The 26,234-nt window shown below is 41.5% G+C and overlaps 1 protein-coding gene across 1 annotated transcript in view; it reads left to right on the top strand.

The window, feature by feature from the left end:
- LOC308083628 (PC3-like endoprotease variant B) overlaps positions 1 to 26,234 on the top strand; it is a gene marked incomplete at its 5' end in the record, with an annotated part of 225,961 nt that overhangs the window by 104,264 nt on the left and 95,463 nt on the right. Inside the window, 6 exons of the mRNA XM_080425943.1 lie at positions 1,055 to 1,092; positions 4,691 to 4,770; positions 5,892 to 5,980; positions 11,859 to 12,031; positions 15,246 to 15,461; positions 17,693 to 17,796. Coding sequence (XP_080282069.1) covers positions 1,055 to 1,092; positions 4,691 to 4,770; positions 5,892 to 5,980; positions 11,859 to 12,031; positions 15,246 to 15,461; positions 17,693 to 17,796 — 700 coding nt within the window. The remainder of the gene's footprint in view (positions 1 to 1,054; positions 1,093 to 4,690; positions 4,771 to 5,891; positions 5,981 to 11,858; positions 12,032 to 15,245; positions 15,462 to 17,692; positions 17,797 to 26,234) is intronic.

The raw sequence follows: 26,234 nt of genomic DNA, 5'->3' as shown, positions 1-26,234 counted from the left end.
GCGTGCGTGCGTGCAAAATGTGAGTGAGTGACGTGTGGCAGAGCAGGCGAGGCCCTCCTGGGGCCTTCATTCGTTCGTCTCTCTCTCTCACAGAGACCACAGGAGCCCTGAGAGAGAGAGTGAGTGGAGGAGGGGAGCAGAAAAGATGGAGGGAGGGGAGGAGGGATGGAGACTGGTTTGGAGAAAGAAGGGGGGGGGGTGCATGAAAGAGAAGCTAAAGATGTTCCTGGGCAGTGAGGCAGTTGATGTTAAAGAGAGTGGTAATACACACAGAAAGAAGGGATACAGTAGAGCAGTGGTTCTCAGGACCCCCAATGATATTATGTATTTGGGCCGCGGACCCCCATCTGAAAATATTTTGTGCCAGGGACCCCCCAGAAGAGAAGATTTATGTTAAAGAATTTCAAACATTTTTGATATTTTTTTTCAAAAATAGCATATCCTACAAGCTAACTATATGTGGCTATGTTTGAATAGCCAACCTATAAAAGGATAAAGTGGTTAAAATGTTTCTGACGCTATATTAACTACTTTTTCTGCGGGCCCCCTGGATCCCCCTCAAGGACCCCTGGGGGTCCCCGGACCCCACACACATTTTGATGTCAAGGACCCCTTAAAATGATATTATGTATTTGGCCGCGTTCACAATGCTCACATGGGCAATTTTTTAATAGCCACAGTTTAAATATAGTTAAAGTGGTTAAACAAATTTAGCTGGGGAGTGGGGACCACGGGGGGGTCCCCGGACCCCACTTTGAGGACCACTAGAGAAGGGAAATACTGACGGGAAGAAATAAATGTACCCACTCAAAATGGTACAATGACATGAAATTTGGTTTTGACAAACGTCTATTATGAAAAGAGATTTTTCCAAAGAGGGATTTTATTGACTATTAAACTCCCTGGCCTACTGCTTTTGACAAGGCTTGAGGATTTGCCATTCTTGTCAGGTTGCTGTTATCCATCCTAACAGCATGGAAGTAGGGGGTACGAGGCACAGATAAAATAAAAAAAACACTCCTAAAAAATCGATCCTTTTCTGTCTCCTCAACAGGTGTTGATCACACAAACAAGGACTTGACGAGGAACTTTGTGAGTATACACTAAAATAATTCACTTGTCTCGTGTTGTTATCGTTGTTGTTGTTGTTGTTTTTTTCATTGTAAAAACCTGTCCATCGCTACAACTTCCCCTTCATCATTCCAGTGGAGTCAAGTAATAGCATAGCTGCTTGTTGTGCTGATATCAACCTGAGTTTTTATAAACCGGTGTAGACAGCTCAGATCAAATCAAATCTGCCTGGGATGGTATCGAGTGAGTTGGACAGATTGTATGTGTCTTTTGACACCGCTTATTGACACCATGTCATTTTAGATTTTAGCTATATATATATATATATATATATATATATACAATGTATTTATAATGTACTGCATATATATATTATATAGTATAATATATATACTGCGTATATATATTATATGGCTATTAAAAAATAGCAGATATACAAGCTCATAGCGCATCACCTTGTGCCGTGCTATGAGCTTGTAGATCTGCTATATTTGAAAAATCGTGAAAATGTGTGCAAATCTTTATATATTTGTAAAGCGGAAATTTTTAACTCAAATCTTTGCTTCTGGGGGTCCCTGGAACAAAATATTGTGAGATCTGTGGCAAAATACCTATCATTTTGGGGGTCCTTGAACCACTGATATAGCAACATAAGTTTTTCAGAAAACTGTTTTTAGAAGACATTTTTAGAATCGGCCTCAGGTCTTAATGGGTTAACGCTAGCTTACAGTGACTGCATGCTTTCAGTTTTTATTTTTACACGTCTCCTTCAATACCCAGGTGAGTCCCATTGAGACGGTTATCTCTATTGAAAGGGAGCCCCTGGCCGAGGTGGCTTGGACAAGCATGGATTACAACATGAAATACAGCTTGTAGCGACTGCCTGCTCTAGCTTACAGTTGAGCTTACTGTAACTTGACACACATCACCTGAAGTCCCTTTTGAAAGTTCTACCACAAACTGACCCTGACATGAATTACTGTGCGTAGAATAAAAAACACATTCAAGCACATAAAAACCCAGCGAACAACTTCGTTTATGCAATTCCATGAATCTACAGTAGCAATTTTGCATGGAGATGAGCACACTTGCAGTGTAAGCACACTATAAGCATATATAATCGGTTCAGGGTTGGTTGGCTGGTTGGCTTTACTGTGTTTCACTTAAGAGCTGTGTTGCCAAGTCTGCTTATTGTAAGCGACTTTGGGCTTGTTTTTCTGCAAAGTCACGTTGCAGGTTGCGGGGGGGGGGGGGGGGTGTTTCCAATGTGTAGTTGCTCATGAAGGCTTACTTCAGTTTAACCACTTTAGCCCTATATACATCAGCTGTTTTCAAAAGATCTTGAGTAAAAAACTAAATCTGGAATGTTTTTGAAACATTAATGCAAATCTTATAGGGGGGTTTTGATTGATTGATTGAAATTTTTATTAGGCAAAAGAATGTAAAACAACACAGTTACATTAATAATGCTTTTGTCTAAAAGGCCCGGCCAAAAAAGTCCTTGCGGACTTGTTTCCGTTGGGGTCCTTGAGTTAATTTCATAGACATATATAGTAGCAACCAAACAGTTCAAAAATCAACATGAAAATACAGATAATACAGAAAAAATACCACTATGTACCAAAAAAAGCATTTAAAAATATATGTACAAAAAAGGGGGGGCATGGAAAAATAAAAATTATATACAAAAAAAGCATGAGGAAATACAAAATATGTACAAAAAAGAGGAGGGGGGGGGGTCGTCTGTCTACAGGGAAACTGGTACTAGCTCCTCTTTCGGCCTCCAGAAAGATGGGTTTTTAGGGCCGTTTTGAATGAGCCCAGCGAACTGCATTTTTTGAGGGATGGGGTTAGACTATTCCATTCCTTGGTGGCTGTGCTATAGAAGGAGAATTTGCCCATGTTTGTTTTATGGGTGGGTGGTACCAGATTGTTGTTTACGCTCCCTCTAGTTTCGTGGCCATGGGTGTCACTAACTTTTTCGAGGTATTTATACAGATATGCGGGTATAAGGGGCATATCGGGCAAATCTGCATTTACAATTTTGAAGACCAGACTCATTTTTAGTTGTTTAACCCTGTCTTCCACCCTGAGCCAGCCTAGGCTGGCAAAGTGAGTGGGAGAGAGGTGGGTCATGGGCCCCAGTCCGAGAAGTAGTCGGATCAGTTTGTTTTGGGAGGTTTGAAGCTTAGTCTTCAGTGACACTGAGGTGTATGAGTACCAAGAGGAGCTAGCATAGTCAAAAAGAGGCTGAATCAGGGCCCCTGAGAGGGTCCTGAGGGCCTGAGGGTTGACAAAAGAGGAAACTCTGCCCATAAATCTGGTTCTCTGGTTTACTCCTTTGACCACCTTTGCTGCCATGCTTTCACCTGTCAGGTATTTGTCAAGAATACATCCCAAATAGGTAATCTCTTCTTTGCTAGTGATGATTGTGTCATCGACTTTGACCTTGAAGTCAACTACCTTCATTTCACTGGCAAAAATACATGAACATAAATACATTCACTTGGGGGTCCTTGACATGAAAATGTTTGAGAACCACTGCTCTAAAACGACAGTGAAGTTTGACTGACTTACCCTAATAGTCGCTTCTTTTGGGGCTTGTTTTCATAGACCTACTGTAGGTTGCTTGTTTCTCTCGCGAGATCTGGCAACGCTGCTGAAGAGGCTGTCGGCCGCATGGTGTTTTGGCGGTGGAGTGGCAGAGCGCTGATTGCCACTGCCTTGTCATTTATAATCCAACCGGCAGATCGAAGCAAGCGGGCCAACATGTAATTTGTCAGAGCAGATTGCGTGGCAGTGATAAAGCCCAGTCTGAATGGAAAAGAGAGGGAGACGGAGGGCACGGGGAGAGAGATGTGTTCCCTTCATTTTTATTATGGCGCTGTAATTGCGGTCGCGTGCTCCACAAGACGTATAGCAACCCCTACACTCTGGCAAACATTACTCACGTTGAACTTCAATGTGTGAGTTTTTGTTAGGTGGACACACGGCGTGCCTGCATTGCATACGCACTCGTACACTTGTACTCAAATGTCTCAATTATCTACTATACGTAACGTAAGTTATGTCTACGTATACGGATAGTACGCACACATGCATGTGCACGTGCGCACACACAGTCCTCAGTGACGTAGAAGTGATTGTCCTTGCAGAGAGGAGCAGATCACAATGACAGTCAGATTGCCGTGTTACAGTCAAGCCCCCCAGAGCCACGGTAGAAACAGTGAAGCGGCCGTTGCCTGGTGGTCAAATCTGAGAATGCAATATACTTCCGCATTTAAAACGCCACAGTGCATGTTTCTACTCTTTGAAACCCTATAGTGCGCCGCTGCACGGTGCTCAAGAAGTAGAGCGTTCTTTCCGGGTGCTTCAAACTCCAGTGAGCAACTTTCATTGAAATTAATAGCTAGGGGGCGGGGCAGTCCGCCCTCTAGATATATTATAACTGGACTCTTGTCTCCATTCAGTATTTCTTCATCGTGTCACTCTCATTCTCATGTCCTGTGTTGTCGTGTACTCATGGTATTGCATTGCATTGTGCTCATTCCATTTAATTTTGTCTGTCTGTCTGTCTGTCTGTCTGTCTGTCTGCGTCCATCTGTGTCCCATCTGCCAGGAGGCCTGTGCCAGTCTGGACCTGCGCGGTTCACACGGCCTGTCTCATGATCCCATGCCTCACAGGGATGAGGAGAATGGGTAATGATGATGCCTGCTATCCTTTCATTTCTTAAACCCTCGACTAACCCTAGTAAACTGGACCTGGAGTTGGCTCTGTACTTGGGACTGTTTTTTTCCTGTCTTACACACCAAATGTCCTTGCCAAAAATAGCCAATCTACAAGCTCACAACGCATCGCGACGCAACACGTTGTGTGCTTGTCGATGTTTGGCTAATGTTCCCCCAGAATAGGGATGCTGGGTGTCAAGTGGTAATGCATGATTTATATATAGTAAAATGACAGCGTTCAAAATAGGCATTATGTTTCAGAGAGCCACTCAATAAGCCTGATAAATACAGTACAATACAGCCTCTGGTTTCTTAAACCCTCCAGGCCTTTTTTGGAGTAATCCTAAATAAACCAAGATGAACTGCTTTCTACATAAATATATGTTTGTTGGGCACATTGATTGATCCCAGAGTCACAAACAATAGTGCGATACCACTGGTAGTATATACCGTCTCTGTCGTTTGGAAACCTCCAAAAAAGGTACTTTTCAGGATTCAAATTCTAAAATAGCAAAAGTAGCAGACCGACAAGCTCAAAACGAGTCGAATTCGTCATTTTGTGTGACGCTGTAGTAGCCTACGATCAAGTAGGGCGTTAACCCTTTCAATCCGGGAACGCATCTGTGTCATTTTAGATGTCTTTGGCTATTCAAAAATACCAGATCTACAAGCTCATAGCGCGGCACTTGAGCTTGTAGATCTGATATTTTTGGAGAAATCGTGGAAATGTGTGCAAATCTTTGAATATATATTTTTAACGCGAACATTTGTAACTCAAATCATTGCTTCTGGGGGGTCCCTGGAACAACGTATTTTGAGAAGGGGGTCCGTGGCCAAAATACATACTATTTTGGGGGTCCTTGACATGAAGAAGTTTGAGAACGCACTGATTATATCAACATACGTTTTTTCAAAAAACTTTAAGGATTTAGAAGACATTTGTAGAAGAAAATATATATTCAAAGATGTTCATGATTTTGCAAAAAAATAGCAGATCTACAAGCTCATAGCGTGGCACTTGGTGCCCGACAGCAATGATAAATGTTATTGTATGTGAGTGGCTGACAACTCATGGTCCTCCTCTATTGCAGCCATGGGACCCGGTGTGCAGGGGAGGTTGCTATGGAGGCCAACAACTCCTACTGTGGAGTGGGCATCGCTTTCAATGCCAAGATCGGAGGTGAGTGATACGGAACTCTACACAGTGGCCAGTGGCTATGTGTATTTTTGGATACTTTGGAGCAGTGGTTCTCAAACGTTCTCACGTCAAGGACCCCCAAATTGATAGATATTTGGCCATCTGAAAATATGTTGTGCCAGGGACCCCCCAGAAGCAAAGATTTGTGTTAAAAATGTTCCCTAGTGTTCAAGGAAGCTACTATTGGAGTGTTTAATACACTACAATAATTAGGAGTAATTTAGCTTTAAATAAAAACAACATACCACATTTGACAAATGTAAGTGATGTTATTGTTCTGACTGAACTGTGTGATATCCTTCCCTGAGAAGGATACTCTGAAGCTGCCTTTAAAAAAAGGCCAAATGAAGACACTAGCATTTCATTGTGAATGTTAATGACTTCCTGCTTTGCAATGCTGTGTAAGCAGGCAGCATTTCTGCTGTGGGACGCAGCAAAACGTGAGATTTCTGAGGTGTTCGGTTTATGAGTGGCTGCATCTTCAGGCCGCATTACATCTGCAGTACCCCAATACTATTAGCAAAGCTAGTGTGACAGAAACACATGTTTTGAGATCCTTCTATTCAAGCTGGTTGGTCATGCTTAATCATGATTTCCTGATGTGGATTATCTTGATTATTTACTGTATGCATGGAGAGGAAATGCCTCATAGACAAGACATTGCAAGCTGCCTTACAGTGCAGTATGTAAATGAATGCAGTGCAATTCCACAACCACTGTGCCTTCCAAATATACAGTACTTCCCAAGTTCAACAACAGAACTCAAACTTAGGGTCAACCATCCATCCATTATCTACTCTTAACAGAGCCAGCCAAATAAAACACACCTGATGTCTCAGAATCAGGGGTGGAAAGTAACTAAGTACATTTACTCAAGTACTGTACTTAATTACAATTGTGAGGTATTTTTTACTTTACTGGAGTACTTCCAATTTTCAATACTTTACTCCACTAGATCTCAAAGGCAAATATTGTACTTTTAAGGCCTTTGCAGAAAGGGTGCGATTAGTCAATCAGTTTTTACCGCATGCGAAAAGACGCACAAATCGAACTGGGTTCGATTGAAAAAAAAAGAGGACATTGAGAACCATGTGTTCATTTAAAAAATGATATTGTCCGTTTTTTCCGTGCGAAAAATCGCACCCTGTCTGCAAAGGCCTTTACTCCACTACAATTATTTGAAAACTTTAGTTACTAGCTACTTGTAGCTAGTAACAAAACCACTTCAGACCTATCTTCTTTGGCAATTTGAAGATAGCCGATCTACAAGCAATCTGTGAGCTTGTAGATCTGCTATTTTCAAAGGATTTTTATACATTTGAAAACTTGTGAAATGGGACCTTCTGCACAATGAGTACTTTTGGTACTTTAAGAATATTTTGTATACTTACACGCAGCCAGGAAGAGCCAGGGATCCAACCTGGACAATTTGGATTCCAAGCCCCCCCCCCCCCCCCCCCCCTACTCCATTTAGCTAGAGGGAGCTCTCATCAACCTCTGATAAATGAAGCCAGGTCAAAGACTACAGGTCACAAACCAGGGCTCAGAGGTCAGGGGTCATGACATGGATTGTTGTTTTTTTATACGTTCATCAGGACATGGACACAGCCGTAGAACCGCTGGGTTTAAGCTGTACTGATCACAGATGTGGTGAAACTTAACTAAGTATATTTACTTTAGTACTGTGCAATTTTGAGGTACTTTTATTTTACTTGAGTATTTAAATGTTTTGATACTTGATACTTACCATATTGTAGTACTCTTTACTCCGCTACAAAAATGTGTTGACAGCTTTTACTGTTACTTTGCACATTGAGGTTAGACAACGCACTCCAAAATTGGGGGTACTCCTTATATGGTTATGGCTGAGTCACGGTGACAGCGTGACATCAGAGGTCCATCCGCGGGCCAACCGGCCGACCCGCCGGTCCTCCCTGAGCCAATTTTAATATAGGATTAATACAAAATATAAATTAACCACTTAACCCCTATTTTATATTCCAGCTGAACCAACATTTTAGTACTTTAACATTGTTACTTTAAGTAACAATTTTTATGCCAATACTTTTGTACTTTCACTCAAGTAAAACGTTGAATGCAGGCCTTTTACGTGTAACTTCTACATTGTGGTATTGCTACTTTTGCTTGAATAAAACAAAAACCTGAGTACTTCTTCCACCACTGGATCTGAGAGTTGCGTTATTCAAACAAATCATGTACTCCCCCATTAATTGGCGTTTAATAGCATATCTTAGTCTGGCCAATAAAGATGTTTGATTTCACAACAGGAACTGGGCCTGTGTGTGTGTGTGTGTGTGTGTGTGCGTGGGGCTCATTCATCCCTGGCCTCTGTAACAGCCAACACTAAAAAAATCCATTACTGGAGCTCCCACTAAAAAGAATGAACTGTTAAATAGGGTTGGCAAAGGGTTAACAGCCACCAGTCAGTGTGTGTGTGTGTGTGTGTGGCCTGTCATATCTATGAGCAGATACTGTATGAATACAGGCGAGTACACACACACACACACACACACACACACACACACACACACACACACACACACACACACACACACACACACACACACACACACACACACACACTGAGGTACGCATGCAAGTGCAACACTCACAAAAGCACACTCACATGAAGAGAGAGAGACAGAGCGATCGCACAAATGTGTATTTGTCTTCCCCCCTCATCTCTGCATTTCTATGACGACCACCTCAAACATACATGTTGAACTGGCTGTAACTGGTCCAATCAACGTTACATGTATGTTCACACAGCTTCACCACCAAGAGCATGTAAACTCCAATCCGTTATTATTAGCCAGAGGCTATTTCCAGCTGTGGGTTGATGCCTACACACCGACACACAACCTAATTGGTACACAGAGGTTGAAGTTTGCAACAACAGGGGTTACAACTATAGATTCACACACACAACAAACAGGCTTCCTTTATATAACTTCTAGTAAAACATAATAATAACCCTTGCCACCACCAACTGACTACTGCTGTCTTTTAAAAAAAAGAAATATATTTGATCAGTTGATCTCATTTTGACGAGGACATTCACAAACCTATTATAACCTAGAGCAGTGGTTCTCAAACCTTTTCATGTCAAGGACCGCCAAAACGATACGTATTTGGCCGTGGACCCCCATCTCAAATATTTTTTTTCCAGGGACCCCCCAGAAGCAAAGATTTGAGTTAAAATGGTTTGCATAAAAATATATATATTCAAAGGTTTGCACACATTCTCACGATTTTTCAAAAATAGCAGATCTACAAGCTCATAGCGCGGCACTCGGTGCCGCGCTATGAGCTTGCATATCTGCTATTTTTGAATAGCCAAAGTATAAAAGGTTAAAGTTATTGTGATGCTATATTAACACATTTTGCTGGGGACTCCCTGGTACCCCCCAAGGACCCCTGGGGGTCCCCGGACCCCACTTTGAGAACCAATGACCTAGAGCATGGGGTAACACATCTAATTAAACTTCTATTCATGAAGCACATTTAAAACAATCGGAAACTGACCAAAAGTGCTGTACAAGATTAAAGAAAACATGAACATACAGTAATATACATAATCGTTGCTCTGGGGCAGAAACCTCGTATCTCCATATTTCAATATATTATTATTTATTATTATTATATTTAAAATTGTAATGTTTATTTTCGTAAAATAATGCCCTACTTCAACGCACAAGAGTGTCGCACAAAACTAAAGTAGTGAAAATAGCAGATCTACAAGATCTACTGTGAGCTAGTAGATCGGCTATTTTCACTGGAAAGCATCTGTCATTTTAGCATTGGCTATTCAAAAATAAATGTATTTTTGAACATTTTAGAAAAATCGTGAAAGTGGGAGAACTACTGATTTAGAAGACATTTGTAGAATCGGGTCCTCAGATCTTAATGGGTTAATTACACATTATTATAATAATAATAATAATAATAATAATAATAATAACAAATATGGTTTAGTACAAACAGCATGAGGTTTCCATCCGACAGCGTGGATATGCATGTGCGCCCACATACGCACATAGCATACATAAACACACACGACATACTGCAGGCTATTCCAGAGCCTGGGGGCAGCAGCAGCATGTAGCACGGTTACCCCTGCTTATTAGCCTGGTTTTGGGAACAACCAGGAGCAGCTCATCAGCAGACCTCAGCGCTCGGAGGTGCAAGAGTTCAGTGAGATGTATCAGGGCCAGCCAGATTTAAAAAGAAATAAAATAACCTTGATTAAAATTAATTCAAAAGATTGACAGGGAGCCAGTGAAGTGCAGCTAAAACGGGTGTTATGTGGTAGCGTGTTTAAAGGGCAAGACCACTTTGGTAGAGGTTTGGGCTGTGTAGTTACCTTGCCATGATGTAACTCCAAAGGTGGACAAGAAATCTAAAATAATTGCTCCATTGATTTGAGAATTCAAAATATGCTCCTCATTGGACTTACATTGTACGGTGAAACAGCTCTCAAAGTCACTCTTTTAGCACATTTTGATTTCTTGTCCGCCTTTGGAGTTACATCATGCCAAGGTAAATACAGAACCCAAATCTCTACCAAAACGGACTTGCACTATACAGCCTGCACCTTAGGCCTAAGTCTTATTCAATCCAATACAAAATGTTTCTGAAAACATTTGAGGAGAGAAATACAGCAGGCAGTGTAGTTGCTGAATATTGTATTTTGTATTTGATTTGCAATGCCTAGTTTGACAGTTTGATCAGTCTTTGGTGAGCCAGGAGCGCTCACTCTACAGCGGCCATGTTTGTAGTTGCTAGGGCAACACCTCCAAGACGTTCCTTTAATGTACACCTTGCATTAATATAACCAACTGTATATTTTGTTGTATGACACAGCGATAATAGCTGATCTGCAATGTACTGTAGATACACATGTTGTGATGACAATTGTCACAAATAATAAATAATATATAATAATAATAAATAATAATTTGACATTAAAAATAAAGAATAATACATATTTCTTTCAACAATTTCAAAAAGCTGCCCAAAATAGGGCAGCCATGTTTAAAGTGGTTAATCTTTATTCATACTACCCCAGGTGGGGAGGCAACTTTCACTATTCGGTTGTTTGACTTTTAGTATCATACAGTATTCAGTGGTTTGAATGGAAGGCGTATTAATACTTTACAACTGTTTGCTGAGCGTTGATGTTTTCCTTGCCACGGTCTAGCCTCCGGCATGGTAAGTACAGTATATCCCTGACATACTGTGCTCTCTCACCAGGCCTCTGTACGCTTCCCTATCACCAGTGGTGTAAAGTAACTAAGTACATTTACTCAAGTACTGTACTGTACTTAAGTACACTTTCGGGGTATTTTTACTTTACTGGAGCATTTTCAATTTTCAATACTTTTACTTCTACTCCACTACATCTCAGAGGCAAATATTGTACTTTTACTCCACTACAATTATTTGCAAACTTTAGTTACTTTGTAGATTTGTATTATTATTACAAAACAAAACATTAACATTAACCACTTTAGCCCTATATCATTTGGCTCATTTGAGCTTGTAGATCTGCTATTTTCAACAACATTTTTTAAACATTTTACACATTTGAAAACTTCTGAAATGGGACCTTCTGAATAATGAGTACTTTTAATGTTGTTACTTTAAGTATATTTTGATGCCAATACTTGTGTACTTTTCCTCTCCTTCCACAAGCGTGTGTGTGTGTGTGTGTGTGTGTGTGTGTGTGTGTGTGTGTGTGTGTGTGTGTGTGTGTGTGTGTGTGTGTGTGTGTGTGTGTGTGTGTGTGTGTGAACTCTGACCTCTGACCTCGGTGACCTTTCTGTGACGTGTGATGCAGGTATCCGTCTGCTGGACGGCCCGGTGACCGACGCCATGGAGGCCACGGCACTGACCTTCAACAACCACCTCATCCACATCTACATCTGCTGCTGGGGCCCGCGGGACGACGGGGCCGAGATGGGGGGGCCGGGCCGCCTGGCGAGGAGAGCCCTCCGGCTAGGAACGCAAGAGGTGAGAGCTTTCATTCAGCTCCCTGGTTTGTGGAGGTGTCTGTCTGTATGTCTGGATGTGAAGGAGACATTAAAATGGTGAGTACAGCAGAGATTGTGAGAGTATAGTGACTAGTGAGTTACTGTACTATACAGTACATAGGAAAATCCTCAGTGTTAATTTCTCCATTTGTAATTCCAAGAGAGTACAAATGGAACCAAATGGACCCATAAGGGTTCCATTTTTTACACTCTCAGAGTTAAAGGGGCATTACATAGGCTGATTGTGTAGGTTGATTAACTACAGTAGGCAAACAGTTGGATTCAGAATCAATTGGATGCATAATTGTTTCCATGTTGAAAACGCGTTGTAAGCTTGTAGATCAGCTAATTCTGTTATTTGAAAAAAATGTACAAGTATAACATTATTAAATATGTCTGTGCATTTATTTGTATATTTACACATGTCATATCTGCTCTGGCAAAAAAAATAGGCAAACAGAAATTAAGTTTTTATTCATTATGTTCCAATGCCACAAACCATAAATCATTAATCGTCAACTTAAATTTGTAATCGTGATAGCCCCTAGCATTGACATTAATGTTTAATACTGTTTTTTTTTTGTGTTTTTTTTATTGTTGTTGTTTTTTATCTGAAAATGACATTCCTCTTTGTCTTTACTACTTGCCACACTTTATTGTTTTTATTGTCTGCAAAAAAGTAAAAAGTAAAACAAAAGAAAAAAGATGTGTCCCAACTGAGGGTTCCGTGTACTCTGAAGGCTGCAGCCTGCAAAGACCGCGTCGGGAGCATCCAACGGAGGATGTGAAGGCCGGAGCAGAGCCTTGATAAATGGGACAGGTCTATGGAGGATTTGCACTTATGATCACGTGATCACGTGATCTCGCAAGTCGATGCACTATGAGCTGGGTGTGTTTCAGTCAATTTGTCACTATATAAACTGCAAATAAAATAAAAAACATAGGCTTACATACAGTTACATACTATCAATAAAGACGGAAAAGCCTGAAAAAATTGCATACCAAAAAAGACATTTACATTCACACATAATGTAAATCAGACACAAATCACACACAAATATGGACATGGACAAATGATGAGTACATTCACAAAATTATGTATTTTAAAGAACGCAAATCAAGCACTATTAATATTAATAAACATGTCCTGCTGCCGTCACCAGATAATGAGCTCCTATTTCCCATACCAATGTCCCTTGAATAAAAGTAAACGCATCCAGCCAAAATATTACACAGAGCCATATCTAATCTACCAAAAAGAGTTGAAACCAAAGATTGTCTGTTAGTTATTTTACAGTATATTATACCCACAACAAATGATATCTCATGTTTAACCATTACAAAGACATCGAAACCAGGGGAAAATTTCTAAAAGACAAGCCGAGATAAGGCTGCTCTAGTCGGGGTACTTGAATGATGCGGACCTCGCATCTCTGACAATCTCGGCCCACCTGGGGGCATGGGCATTGGGCACTGATGACGCGGAGGAGAGAACACGCCCCCAGCGCCCACAGCGTTCCCGGCAGGAATTGAACACAGGACCTTTAAGCTGTGAGGCGACAGCGCTACCGACTGCACCACCGTGCCCCTGTCAGACAGACACAGATTTGAACAATTTCAAAGAACTACATTATCGGCAAAAGAATTGTATAACTGTGACACAACAACAGTAATATTTGTATTACTGTGGTGAGTGTTTTCCTGTTGCTGCTGCTATGGCATGATGTCAAATGCATGTTGGGAAGTAGACTATCCTGAAGAGTGTGCAGAGGAAGGATGAGACGTTACATTAAGGAGAAGAACGATGCTGAAGATGGAGCTGCCAGGGAAGAGGAGAAGACGGAGGCCAAAGAGGAGGTTTATGGATGCAGTGAGGGAGGACATACTGTACATGCCGGTGTGACTGGAGTGACCAAGGTAGACGCGGAAAACACAAGCAGATGGAAACAGATGATCCACTGTGGCGACCCCTGATGGGAATGCAGCCTTCAAATAGGCTGCATTTGAAGACTTCATTTGAAGCAGCATATGAAACGGGACAGGTGGCGGTGCGCTGCTGTGATGTAATCGGCCTCAAATGCAAGCCTTCAAAGTACAGTATAGCCTACATGTACGCTGGCTCTGAATTGGGAAGCAGCTTATGCTTGCACATTAGCGGCAACTATGCCTCTGGGCACAGAGCCATATATACCTTTTATTAACTGCAGCTGTGTTGCTTGCTATCCTGTCACGTTTTTCCTTTATCTAGTTTTTAACCTGAGGAAAACGAATCGGCCTAGGGTTTCATGCCCCTTTGAATTAAAGGAGTAGTTCACCCAAAAATTACTTATTTTCTATCAATTACGCACCCCATGAAGCATTGAATTTGTGGAGATATTTTTTGTTTTTGTCGCATTCCTGAGCCAATAATTTGATGATAATAATAAAGATGCTAATGTATCCGGTATAGGAGACACAAAGGAGACTCTTTGTGTCTCCTACCGGAGAGACCGCCGGTTATCAAATTATTGGTTTAGGAATGCGATAAAAACAAAAAATCTCCATGAATTAAATGCTTGATGGGGTGTGTAATTGATAGAAAATAAGCAATTTTTTGGGGTGAACAACTCCTTTAACATTGAAGTGTACGGTACATTGCTGTACAAATGCTATTCAAAATAACGTCTTTGTCATCAAATCTCTCTCTTTTTTAAAGTCATACTGTGTAACATGCATTTTAAGTCTTTACAGTGTTTGTCTATACAGAACCTGCCTTTCAAAAATGTATGTTTTGTCACGCTACTACAAGTTGTCAGAAAGGGTATTTTAACTGTACAATACACAATTAAACACATTTCCAGTACATTTTGCCGTGAGTGTCGGGGGCAGACACTCGTGAATAAGAATGGTATTTAATAATGTTTACTGGAGTTGTCAAAATAAGAATCAGTTTTGTTTGTCACATCATCAGGTGTAAATCAGAGGGTGAAATTACTTTTTTCTTTACATTTTTGTCGTATCATTTGCCCCTTTTTCTCCCCGATTTAGTCGTTATGCCAACACACATTTCTGTGTGTATGTGTGTGTGTGTGTGTGTGTGTGTGTGTGTGTGTGTGTGTGTGTGTGTGTGTGTGTGTGTGTGTGTGTGTGTGTGTGTGTGTGTGTGTGTGTGTGCGCGCGCGCGCGCGCGTGTGTGTTTCTCTGTACGTCCACAGGGCCGAGCGGGGAAGGGCAGCGTGTTTGTGTGGGCGGCCGGTAATGGAGGTGTGAGCGGGGACCACTGCGGTGCAGATGGTTATGTCAACTCCATCTACAGCATAGCCGTGGGCGCTGTCACTCACACGGGGAAGCCCGCCTTCTTCGGAGAGCCCTGCCCGGGGGTCATGGCTGTCACTCTGACAGGGGCCGGCGTGGGAGGCTCACTACCACTGGTTAGTGTGTGTGTGTGTGTGTGTGTGTGTGTGTTTGTAACCCTTTTTTTACACTCTGTGTCAAATTCAGTGGTGGAAAAAAGTACTCACACCTTTTACTTAAGTAAAAGTATGCGTCTGTGAGCTTGTAGATCTGCTGTTTTCAAATGGACGAAATATATAGGGCTGAAGTGGTTAGTGTGTTTTGTAATAATAATCAAAATCTACAGTAACTTAAGTCTTCATGTAATTGTAGTGGAGTGGAAATAAAAGTATTGAAAATTGAAAATACTGAAGAAAGTAAAAATACATATACATTTACAGTACATTTACAGTTACTTTACACCACTGTACATACGTGTGCGTGCGTGTGTGAGACCGTTTTTGTACACTCTCTGTGTCAAATTAACTCAGTGTTTGTATATGACAGTATTTGGGTACCTTCTGTCTAACTCTAACACATGCTAACCCTTCCAGCCATTTTCATCAATTATACCAATATTTTCAGTAAGTACGGATACAGTTCTTCTCACATAACTGTATTTGAGTAATGAGAATAAATCACTCTCTCACTCTCTATCTATGTGACTTGACACTATGACCTGATGTGTGTGTGTGTGTGTGTGTGTGTGTGTGTGTGTGTGTGTGTGTGTGTGTGTGTGTGTGTGTGTGTGTGTGTGTGTGTGTGTGTGTGTGTGTGTGTGTGTGTGTGTGTGTGTGTGTGTGTGTGTGTGTGTGCGTGCGTGCGCCCGGCAGTCACCTAGGTCAGTTGGCAGTGCTATAAATATCACACTGCTCACAAGAGCTAAAGAGCAGAGCCACACACACACAAACGGGTGTTAATTGGAGGTGAAGTGTGTTAGAAGTGGCTCAGAAAGGGAGAGGAGAAGAGGGGAAGAGGTGTTGATGGCAGAGATGTCACAGAGACAAAAGCCAAGATGAAACACAGAAACAGTGTGACATCATCACCCAGCGATACTCTCTCTGTGTCACACTCCAGTTCATAGAGGAGTCAGCGAGCCACAACTCAGCCTGTGGAAGTCATTCGTGCAATTTGACAATTTTGTCTGTATTTCGTTTAAACTTGTCACATATGCTGTACAGGCTACTGTAGGGCTTTTCCACGGCACCATAGAATGATTCTGAAAACGCTTCATAACGTTCCAGGTGCATTTCCATTTGCGCACAGTTTGGCCTGGACCAGTTTACTTCAACTTTATTGTTGCATCAGTCTACTTATGTTGTTTCTCATATCCACTAGGTGGAGATAGGTAGGATTGAACCACTGCAAATCAGGATCTGGTTATCTTGAAAAGTCTGACTCTGGATCAGGGTGATATAGGAATAAATCTTCAGATCAGATAGGGTGTAGAATAGATTGTTTGAACGTGTGGGCCCCAGGGGATTGTGACACACATGTATACACACACACACACACACACACACACACACACACACACACACACACACACACACACACACACACACACACACACACACACACACACACACACACACACACACACACACACACACACACACACACACACACACACACACACACACACTCAGGAGTGTTAATCAGAGACATTTGGCATGGTTTACCGCCTTCCAGAAATAGCTGTGTGTGTAAATCTTGATCCTTACATGCCATTGCTTTTGACTGTTAACTTGTGTAGCCGGGTAAATGTTGTGCCAAATAGTAAAGTGTTAACCACTTAAACCCCAGAATCCGTATTGTGGGGAAAGATTTTGCTGAAAATCGCAGATATTTTCAGCTAAAGCTTTTCCCACAATAACAGAAAACAGAAAATACACTAGCATAGAGCCCTGAGGGACCTCCGCTCAACCACATGGGGTTTAAGTGGTTAATGTTGCTGTTACTGTTCCAAAGCTCCCTGGCTCCATTCCCTGTTATTAATAGTAGACATTAATAACATCTCCTTATGTAGAAAGCAGTGTAATTGGGTGCGGTCTTTTGGACAGATTTCTAATTTAGCGATTACTACAGTACACAGATTACATGACAATACATGACCATTACATGTCATTGTCTAATTACAACTTAAAGGTAGATATACAGTGTTTGGTTCTGACCTGTACCATTGTCTCATTACAACTTAAATGTGTAGACCATACAGTATTTGGTTGTGACCTGTAGGCCTACCATAATTGTCTAATTAATACAACTTAAAGGTAGACCACACAGTGTTTGGTTGTGACCTGTACCGTGTCGGTCCTGTCTATTATAGGTGACACTGACCAACCTGGGGGACGGCTGTGTCACACACTTTCTTGGGACATCGAGCGCTGCTCCCATAGCTGCTGGGATCCTGGCCCTGGTGTTGGAGACTAAGTAAGTCTATACTGTATGCGGTGGTGGAAAGTAACTAAGTACATGTACTCAAGTACTGCACTTAAGTACAATTTTTACTTTACTTGAGTATTTCCAATTTTCAATACTTTTACTTCTACTCCATTACTCCATTACTCTTACTTTTGGTACTTTAAGTACATTTTAATGCCAATATACCTTTGCACTTTTACTCAAGTACATTTTGAACAGTAAAAAAAATTTCAGTACGTCTTCCACCACTGACTGTATGTCCATTGGAACTATACAGTACAAACCAATCAGTCAACTCAACACAGCCATGTTGGAACCTGTAAGTGTTACACTTACAGGTTAATTTTTTACTCTCTCAGATATAAATCAACACTTTTTACAGCGCAATGTGTGACGTTTTTCCACCCCCTGCTGTCTTCCTTTCATCTCCGTTTTTCGTAGCTCCCGTCTATTCGAGATTCGAGTATTTACTTTTTAAATATAGTTTTCCTTCTGTATGTTCTTACCCGCCTCCTGTCCTCGCTGCCTCCTTTTTTCCTCCCATGCTCTGTGTGTGTGTGTGTGTGTGTGTGTGTGTGTGTGTGTGTGTGTGTGTGTGTGTGTGTGTGTGTGTGTGTGTGTGTGTGTGTGTGTGTGTGTGTGCGTGTGCTGTCTGTGTGGCCTGGAGCGCTGTGTTTTGTGGCGACATTCAGTGCTGTGTGCGTGCGGCTCGTCTTGGCGTTATGGATGGTACTAGGAAGCCAGCTTTACCGCTACGGCTGTCAAAACGCAAGGCGGAGGCGACCCAGTCTCGCCCGCTTGGCTGTAAAATGGAGCGCTGGGTCCCCTGGGCGAGGCGTCTCCCAGGACATTACTGTTAAAGGCTCTGCCGTGACCCACTGCCACACAGACTAACTATATATCACCTCACTACCTCACAGCCACACGGAATGCTGCTCACGTCCCTAATGGAGCTACGTTCTCTCTCTGCTTCTCTCTCTCTCTCTGTCTTTCCCTCTCTCTCCATCTCTCTCTCTCTCTCTCTCTCTCTCTCTCTCTCTCTCTCTCTCTCTCTCTCTCTCTCTCTCTCTCTCTCTTCTCTCTTCTTCTCCGTCTTTTTCTGTTTGATTTATTCGCTCTCTTCTTCTCTGTGTATTTTTGTTTCTTTCTAGTTCTTTCTCCATCTCTCTCTCTCTCTGTCTCATTTTCTGTTTCCCCCTTTGTTCTCAGGTACAGCAAGATGCATGTTAGCACACAGCCACACAAACACACACACACGCACACGCACACACACACGCACTCACACACGTACGCATACACACGCGCTATACTGTACACACACGTACACATGTCCTTCGCTATAGCTCCATCTGTGAGCTACGCCCCCGCGCATTTAGACGGATAGATAAACAAACCCTCGATGCGCGCGCGGAGGGGGGGGGGGGGGGGGCTTGTGTTCAGAATGCAGTTGTACATACGCACACCTACACAGCTGGCACACATACTGTTCCCCATGCGTCTAATTGAAGTCCCCTCTCAGCAGCTTCACACCGATGCGTATATTCTCCGCTCATTTCTACACTTGTCGTGTGTGTGTGTGTGTGTGTGTGTGTGTGTGTGTGTGTGTGTGTGTGTGTGTGTGTGTGTGTGTGTGTGTGTGTGTGTGTGTGTGTGTGTGTGTGTGTGTGTGTGTGTGTGTGTGTGTGTGTGAGTGTAGTCATTTTCATTCTAGATTTGCTCCACATGGCATGGGCTTTACATTAACGCTGTGTCAACAGTAAACAGTCCTTCCACTCTCTCTCTCTCTCCCTCTCTCTCTCTCTCTCTCTCTCTCTCTCTCTCTCTCTCTCTCTCGCTGCACTCCTGTTAACTTCTCTTTTCCTCCTCATGGTCTTTTCATGCAAACAACATCTTTTCTACACGGTTAAAATCTTAGAGTGCAATTTTAACTCTGAAAGTGTAAGAAATGAGCCCTTCGTTTTACACTTTCAGAGTTATTCTAAACACTCAGGATTTAGCTTTATAGGATGCATATCACCTCTGTCGGGTGGAAACCTCATATTAAACCTCATTATGTCCAAAACTGGATCACTTTTCAGGATTCAAATTAAAACATTTCAAAAGTAGCAGATCTACAAGCTCAAAACGCGTCGCTTCGCGCCGCGTTTCGAGCTTGCAGATCTGCTACTTTTGGTGCTTTTGTGTGACGCTATAGTATGATCAAGTAGGGCATAGATTTACGAAAAAACTCATCAAGTTAGAATAATGGAGATAGGAGGTTTCTGCCCGACAGCAATGATATACAGGTGTATTCATAATATTTGGTTAAAAAAGCTGAAACTTTTGTTGTTGTTGTTTTTTCTTTTCATTGAATAGTTGTGAATGTGCACACTGATAGAAACTGTACTACTGAGCTGTCAAACCCTATAGGGTCAGTCAGCATTAGTCTGGTGTTGCCAGACAATCCCAGTTCTCTGCGTATACTGATACGTCTGATGGGAACTGACAGTATACATGCTAGGATGATAGATAGATATATAGATAGATAGATAGATACATAGATAGATACCTTTATTGATCCCGCGGGGGTAAATCAGTCGCCCAGAGGCAGCACAGCAGTTAAGAGTTACAGAGTTACAGGTAAAGAGGTAAAGAGTAAGGATAGAAAGTACTGTCGTATACAGCGCTGCGTCGCGTTGTGAGCTTGTCGATGGGCTATTTTCAGCGGAAGCTTAGCTTTCCCCACAAAACGGATGCTGGGGTTTAAGCGGTTAATACTGTCAGGGTGTCATCATTTATCTGTGTCTGTCAGTTGGTCCTATTGGCTGTTGGACCGCAGTGTGTCTGTTCTATCCATCTGTCTCTGTCTATCCGTCTTAATGCCTGCCTGGCCCGCTCTTTCTGTTTCTGACTGTTCCTTTTATCACCGTGTCAGCCTTTCTGTCAACCTGTCTGCCTTTCTCTCCGTCCGTCCGTCTATCCATCAATCCATCCATCCATCCGTCCGTCCATCCGTCCGTCAGTCCATACATTTTATCGATCGCAATGTATATCCAGTGATCCTTCAGTCAGGTCAATCCACCTTTATTTATATAGAACACTGGTTCTCAACGTGGGGAACGGGGACCCCCGGGAGTCCTTGAGGTGGGTTCCAGGGGGTCCCCCAGCTAAATGAATGATTGTTGGTAACCACATGGACCCTGGGGATCGGTTTAGTTCCATTTCTTCACTCTCTGAGTTAAAGTAACGATGTCAATTGGGGTCCCAGAGAAACGAATGGTATCATATGGCGGTCTGTGGCCTAATAATGCATATCAAACTGGGGTCGTTGAAATGTAAGAGGTCACACAGAACCTTTAAAAACAACAGAAGTTGACCAAAAATGCTTTCTAATTAAGGCCGATGACCAAAAGAGTTCCTAATCCATAAAAGCATCATAATATGCAATAACATTTTAACAAGTGCAAGGTATTGAAATAAAACAAATACAGATAAAAGACTATAAGAAGACAGTCATTGAAATAAATGTAGTTAAAAACCTGGAATTGATCAACAAATGCCATGGGGAAACCTCAGACTGAATTAAAATCAAGAAAAGATAGCCCTGGGCCTTCAAGGCAAGCGGACCCCTGATTTAAGTCCCCCGGGACTTAAATCAGTTAGCTCTCCACATTCTATTGATAACCTATACACTACACACACATGCCTTTTTCTATCTTCTTTCTATTACATCTAGACTGGGATCAACTTGTTTTGCAGTTTTCTGATCTGGTCTATAGAGTGGACCAGGCGGGTGGAAACGAGCGGAAACCAAGAGGACCTGTGCTCATCCAAAATGATTCTCCTCTGCCATCATTTGTTTCTTTTGGTGTAATTGTTGTGTGTTGTTTGGTATAATGACTGTTTGGTATATCCATGTATTATAGACAATTTGTAGCGCGACTGGCGACACTAGACAACTCGATTCGACCACGGGTCATCGATATGTCAGTACATGGACAAATGTGACCGTGGCCACACTTGTCCTTTAGATTTTGTCTTTACACAACATTATAATGTTCTCATTTTGATCATTTAAGACCCAACTGCTGAATGTCAGTCTCCAGGTTTTCTTCAGAATATGTATGACACTGATTTGCTACAGTATAATCTCTCAAGACTCTCAAGATTCAGCAGCAACTGTGGTTCCATGTGTACACTGTCAGAGTTACAGACCTGTAATGGTCCATTTGGACCACCTTCAGAGAACCCCCAAAGTCTCCCTCGACCCGCTTTGAGAACTACTGCGCTAGTATACATTTAGGGCTGGCTCTATGTGTGTTTCTGGTAACATTATTGTCAGCTCATTTGTATGTCCATGGCAGTGGTGTAAATGTACTCAAGTACTGTACATAAGTAAAACTTTGAGGTATTTTTACTTTACTGGAGTATTTCCAATGTATTACTTTTACTTCTACTCCACTACATCTCAGAGGCAAATATTGTACTTTTACTCAACTACAATTATTTGATTTTTTTTGTTACCAGTTACTTTTTGATTATTTTTTGATTTTGATTATTATTACAAAACACATACATTACCCACTTCAGCCCTATTTAAACTTTGGCTATTTGAAAATAGCCGATCTACAAGATCACAACACGACGCGATACGACACGTTGGGAGCTTGTAGTAATGCTATTTTCAACATTTGAAAACTTGTGAAACGGGACATTCAACATAATGAGCACTTTCTACTTTTGGTACTTTTAAGTACATTTTGATACCAATATGTTTGTACTTTTACTCAAGTACATTTTTAATTCCAGACTTTCACTTGTAACAGAGTATTTCTACATTGCAGTATTGATACTTTTACTTAAGTAAAACATGTGAATACTTTTTCCACCACTGGTACATGGCAAAAAATATCATTTTGACAAAAATGTCCAAAGCAAACAAGCATGCATGGTGATGACGACCCCTGGATTCTGCATTCATGTGGGAGAACAAAATCAATGCAGCGCCAACCGGATACATTACCGGAAGCCATTTGGTGAATTTTAGAGTGGGCGTGGCATAAGACCCGGATCACACTAGTGAGTTTTGTAATGAACAACAGGCTTTATTCCGCTGTGGGGGGGAAGCCTCTGTGACGGGAGGGTAATTATGTCTGTTTCTCTCTGTCTCTTCCCTGCAGGTGTCGACCTTCTCCTCTTTTTGTCTGTCTCTCTCGCTCTCTCTCACGTTCTTCCGCTCTCGCTGTTTTTCTATTTCATCCTCACTCTGTTTCTCTCTCTTATTTCATTCCCACCCTTTCTCTTTCACCCCTTTCTCTCGATCCACCCCCTCTCTCTCTCTCTCTCTCTCTTTCTCTCTGTCAGTATCCATTGATTGAATGAGCGGTATAGTAGTCTACTCTCTGTGGGGGGTGTGGCTGTAATCAGCCAGATTTCAGTGACCCACGTAATCGTGCTCATGTAAGTTCATTGAATAATCGAGAAGAAGGCGTTTTTTGTTTTTGTTTTGTTTTTTTAATTTTACTTTTTATGTACAGTATCAACGTATCGAAATGGAAACATTTGAATAGATTTTTTATTATATTATTATTTATAACACACTAAATCTATCAGTCTGATTAACCCCTTAATTACATTATACTTCATTTTACAATGGTGACATACAAAAATGGGTGGAAATGGCCGATCTACAAGCTGACAACACGTAGATAAAATTTTTTTTCATCAATCGTAACCGAGGCAAAAGTTTGAAATAATCGTGACGTTGATTTGAAGTCCTATCGCCAGTGTTGCAAAAAGTACTCACATTTCTTACTTAAGTGAAAGTACACAAGTATTGGTATCAAAATTAGTAGAGTAAAAGTACTCATTATGCAGAATGTCCAATTTCACGTCCAAGTTTTCAAATGTATTAAAATATTTTGAAAATAGCAGATGTACAAGTGAGCTTGTAGATTGGCTATTTTCAAATGGTTTTCAAATAATTGTGCAGTTGGCCTACAGTACAGTACTTGATTAAATGTGCTTACAGTAGTTACTTTACACCACTGCCTATCGGCCAGTCCTCTTCGCTCACTCTGATTCTCTCTCTATTTCCCGCTCTTTCTCTCCACACACCCCCCCCCCCCCCTCTCTCTCTCTCTGGTTCTCTCTGTCAGTATCCATTCATTGAGTGAGCGGTATAGAGCTCTATACCCTCGGTGGGGGGGGGCGTAGCAGTAATCAGCCAGTTGATCTCAGTGGGGAACGCGGCGGTGTGAAAGAGAAACCACTCCCTCTAATTGGACTTAACTCAAAGGGAGCGGCGGGCGCGCTCCGACCCCCGTGACGAGGACATGTCCCGTGGCAGTATATATGTGTCATGTGATCTTTATTGGAGGCGCGGCTGACGTGTGTGACCTCTGCTTTGACCAGTGCATACAGTACATGTGTAGTGGCTGGAAGACATGGCCTACTCAGATTTCTTTCATTTCTTTTCACTTAAAAAAGATGCCTTCTAAATCAGTAGTTCTCAAACTTTTTCGGAATTTTAAATTATTCTTTTTTTTTTTCAAACACTTTCAAGATTTTTCAAGGTGGTGGTGTGCTTTTAATTAGTGATGGGAAAAGTAATCCAATTTTTTACTCAAGTAAAAGTATCAATACTGCAATATGGAAATACTCCGTTACAAGTAAAAGTTCGGAATTTAAAATGTACGGAATCGGAGTACAAAATTATTGGCATCCAAATGTACTTAAAGTACCAAAAGTAGAAAGTACTCATTGCGTAGAATGTCCCGTTTGAAGTTCTCAAATGTATAAAAATCTTTTGAAAATAGACGATCTACAAGCTGTTGTCAGCTTGTAGATCGGCTATTTTCAAATGGTCGAAATGTAGGGTTGAAGTGGTTAATGTAGGTTTTGTGATAATAATCTAAATCTACAAAGTAACTAGTAACTAAAGTTTTCAAATAAATGTATAGTGGAGTAAAAGTACAATATTTGGATCTGAGATGTAGTGGAGTAGAAGTAAAAGTACTGAAAATTGGAAATACTGCAATGAAGTCAAAATACCTCAAAACTGTACTGTACTTGAGTAAATGTACTTAGTTACTTTACACCACTGCTTAAAACCCATTAAGACCTGAGGCCGATTCTACAAATGCCTTCTAAATCAGTAGTTCTCAAACTTTTTCATAATTCAAAATGATTTAAGATCTTTCAAACACTTTCAAGATTTTTGAAGCTGCTTTAAATTGACATGATATCATGGGGAGAAGTACACACAGATGGATGGTACGGTAGTTATGCCAACGAACACAGGGATCAGATCATAGTTAGCGTGATCTGATCTGATCTTGAAGATTCGTGCAAATCTTTGAATATATTTCTTTTAAAGCGAACATTTTAACACAAATCTTTGCTTCTGGGAGTCCCTGGCACAGCATATTTTCAGATCCAAATATAGGCCAAATATATATCAATTCGGGGGTCCCTGGCATGAAAAAGTTTGAGAACCACTGTCTTAGATAACATAAGATAAGACCTTTATTGATCCAGCAAGGGAAATTCAGTGGCAAAACGACAGTATAATGCACATCACAGGGCACATCACAAACAAATAAGTCATGTAGATACAGCATATGACATCACAGTCAAAGCAATACCAAAACATACATAAATAAAAGAACATGCAAAAAAAAAAAACGTGCAAAATATCAGATCATATCATCATAAGGCAAAAGGTGAGAGTGAAGGTCGGATATAAAGGCAAACATAATGACAATAAAATGTGTAATTCTACCAGAATTCTTGGTCAACATTTATACCATGTAACATCACCCAGAATGACACCCATGGAGAAGGAGAGTGTTGGTGTGCCTGCCGCCTCCGTGTCCTCACTTTGTGCCTATTAATTTTCCAAGAACGAGGCATGCAGAGTGGATGGAGCTCTCTCTCTACTACTACGCAGCGCTGGCCTGTAATCTTCCCACTAATGTGCCCGTTCTCCAAGCCTAAGTGAGCCCATTTAGAGTGACTGTGAGCAGCCTCAGATTCCTCCTATGTTATCTGAACAAGTGTTACTAATGGTTTTATCAATTAGGACCAGTCCAATAACTACATGCCTCTGATCTCCCCCTCTTTAAATACTCTCTACCAGCACAGCGCTGATTTGTTGTTAATGAGCACTGTGTGTCTGTGTGTGTGTGTGTGTGTGTGTGTGTGTGTGTGTGTGTGTGTGTGTGTGTGTGTGTGTGTGTGTGTGTGTGTGTGTGTGTGTGTGTGTGTGTGTGTGTGTGTGTGTGTGTGTGTGTGTGTGTGTGTGGTGTGTGCGTGAGTGTACTTGTATTACTATACTTGTGAGGGGCCAAATGTCCTCCACTGCAGCACATTGTAAGCTTGTAGATTGGCAATTTTCAGCTGTATAGGGTTAGGTTTAAAGAAAATTTAAAAATCTAAATGAATCTAAAATGTGTGCCTGCCACGCA

This window comes from Gymnoscopelus braueri (genome assembly GCF_963280865.1).
Source record: "Gymnoscopelus braueri genome assembly, chromosome: 4".
NCBI lineage: Eukaryota > Metazoa > Chordata > Actinopteri > Myctophiformes > Myctophidae > Gymnoscopelus > Gymnoscopelus braueri.
This window is presented reverse-complemented; position numbering and strand designations above follow the sequence as displayed.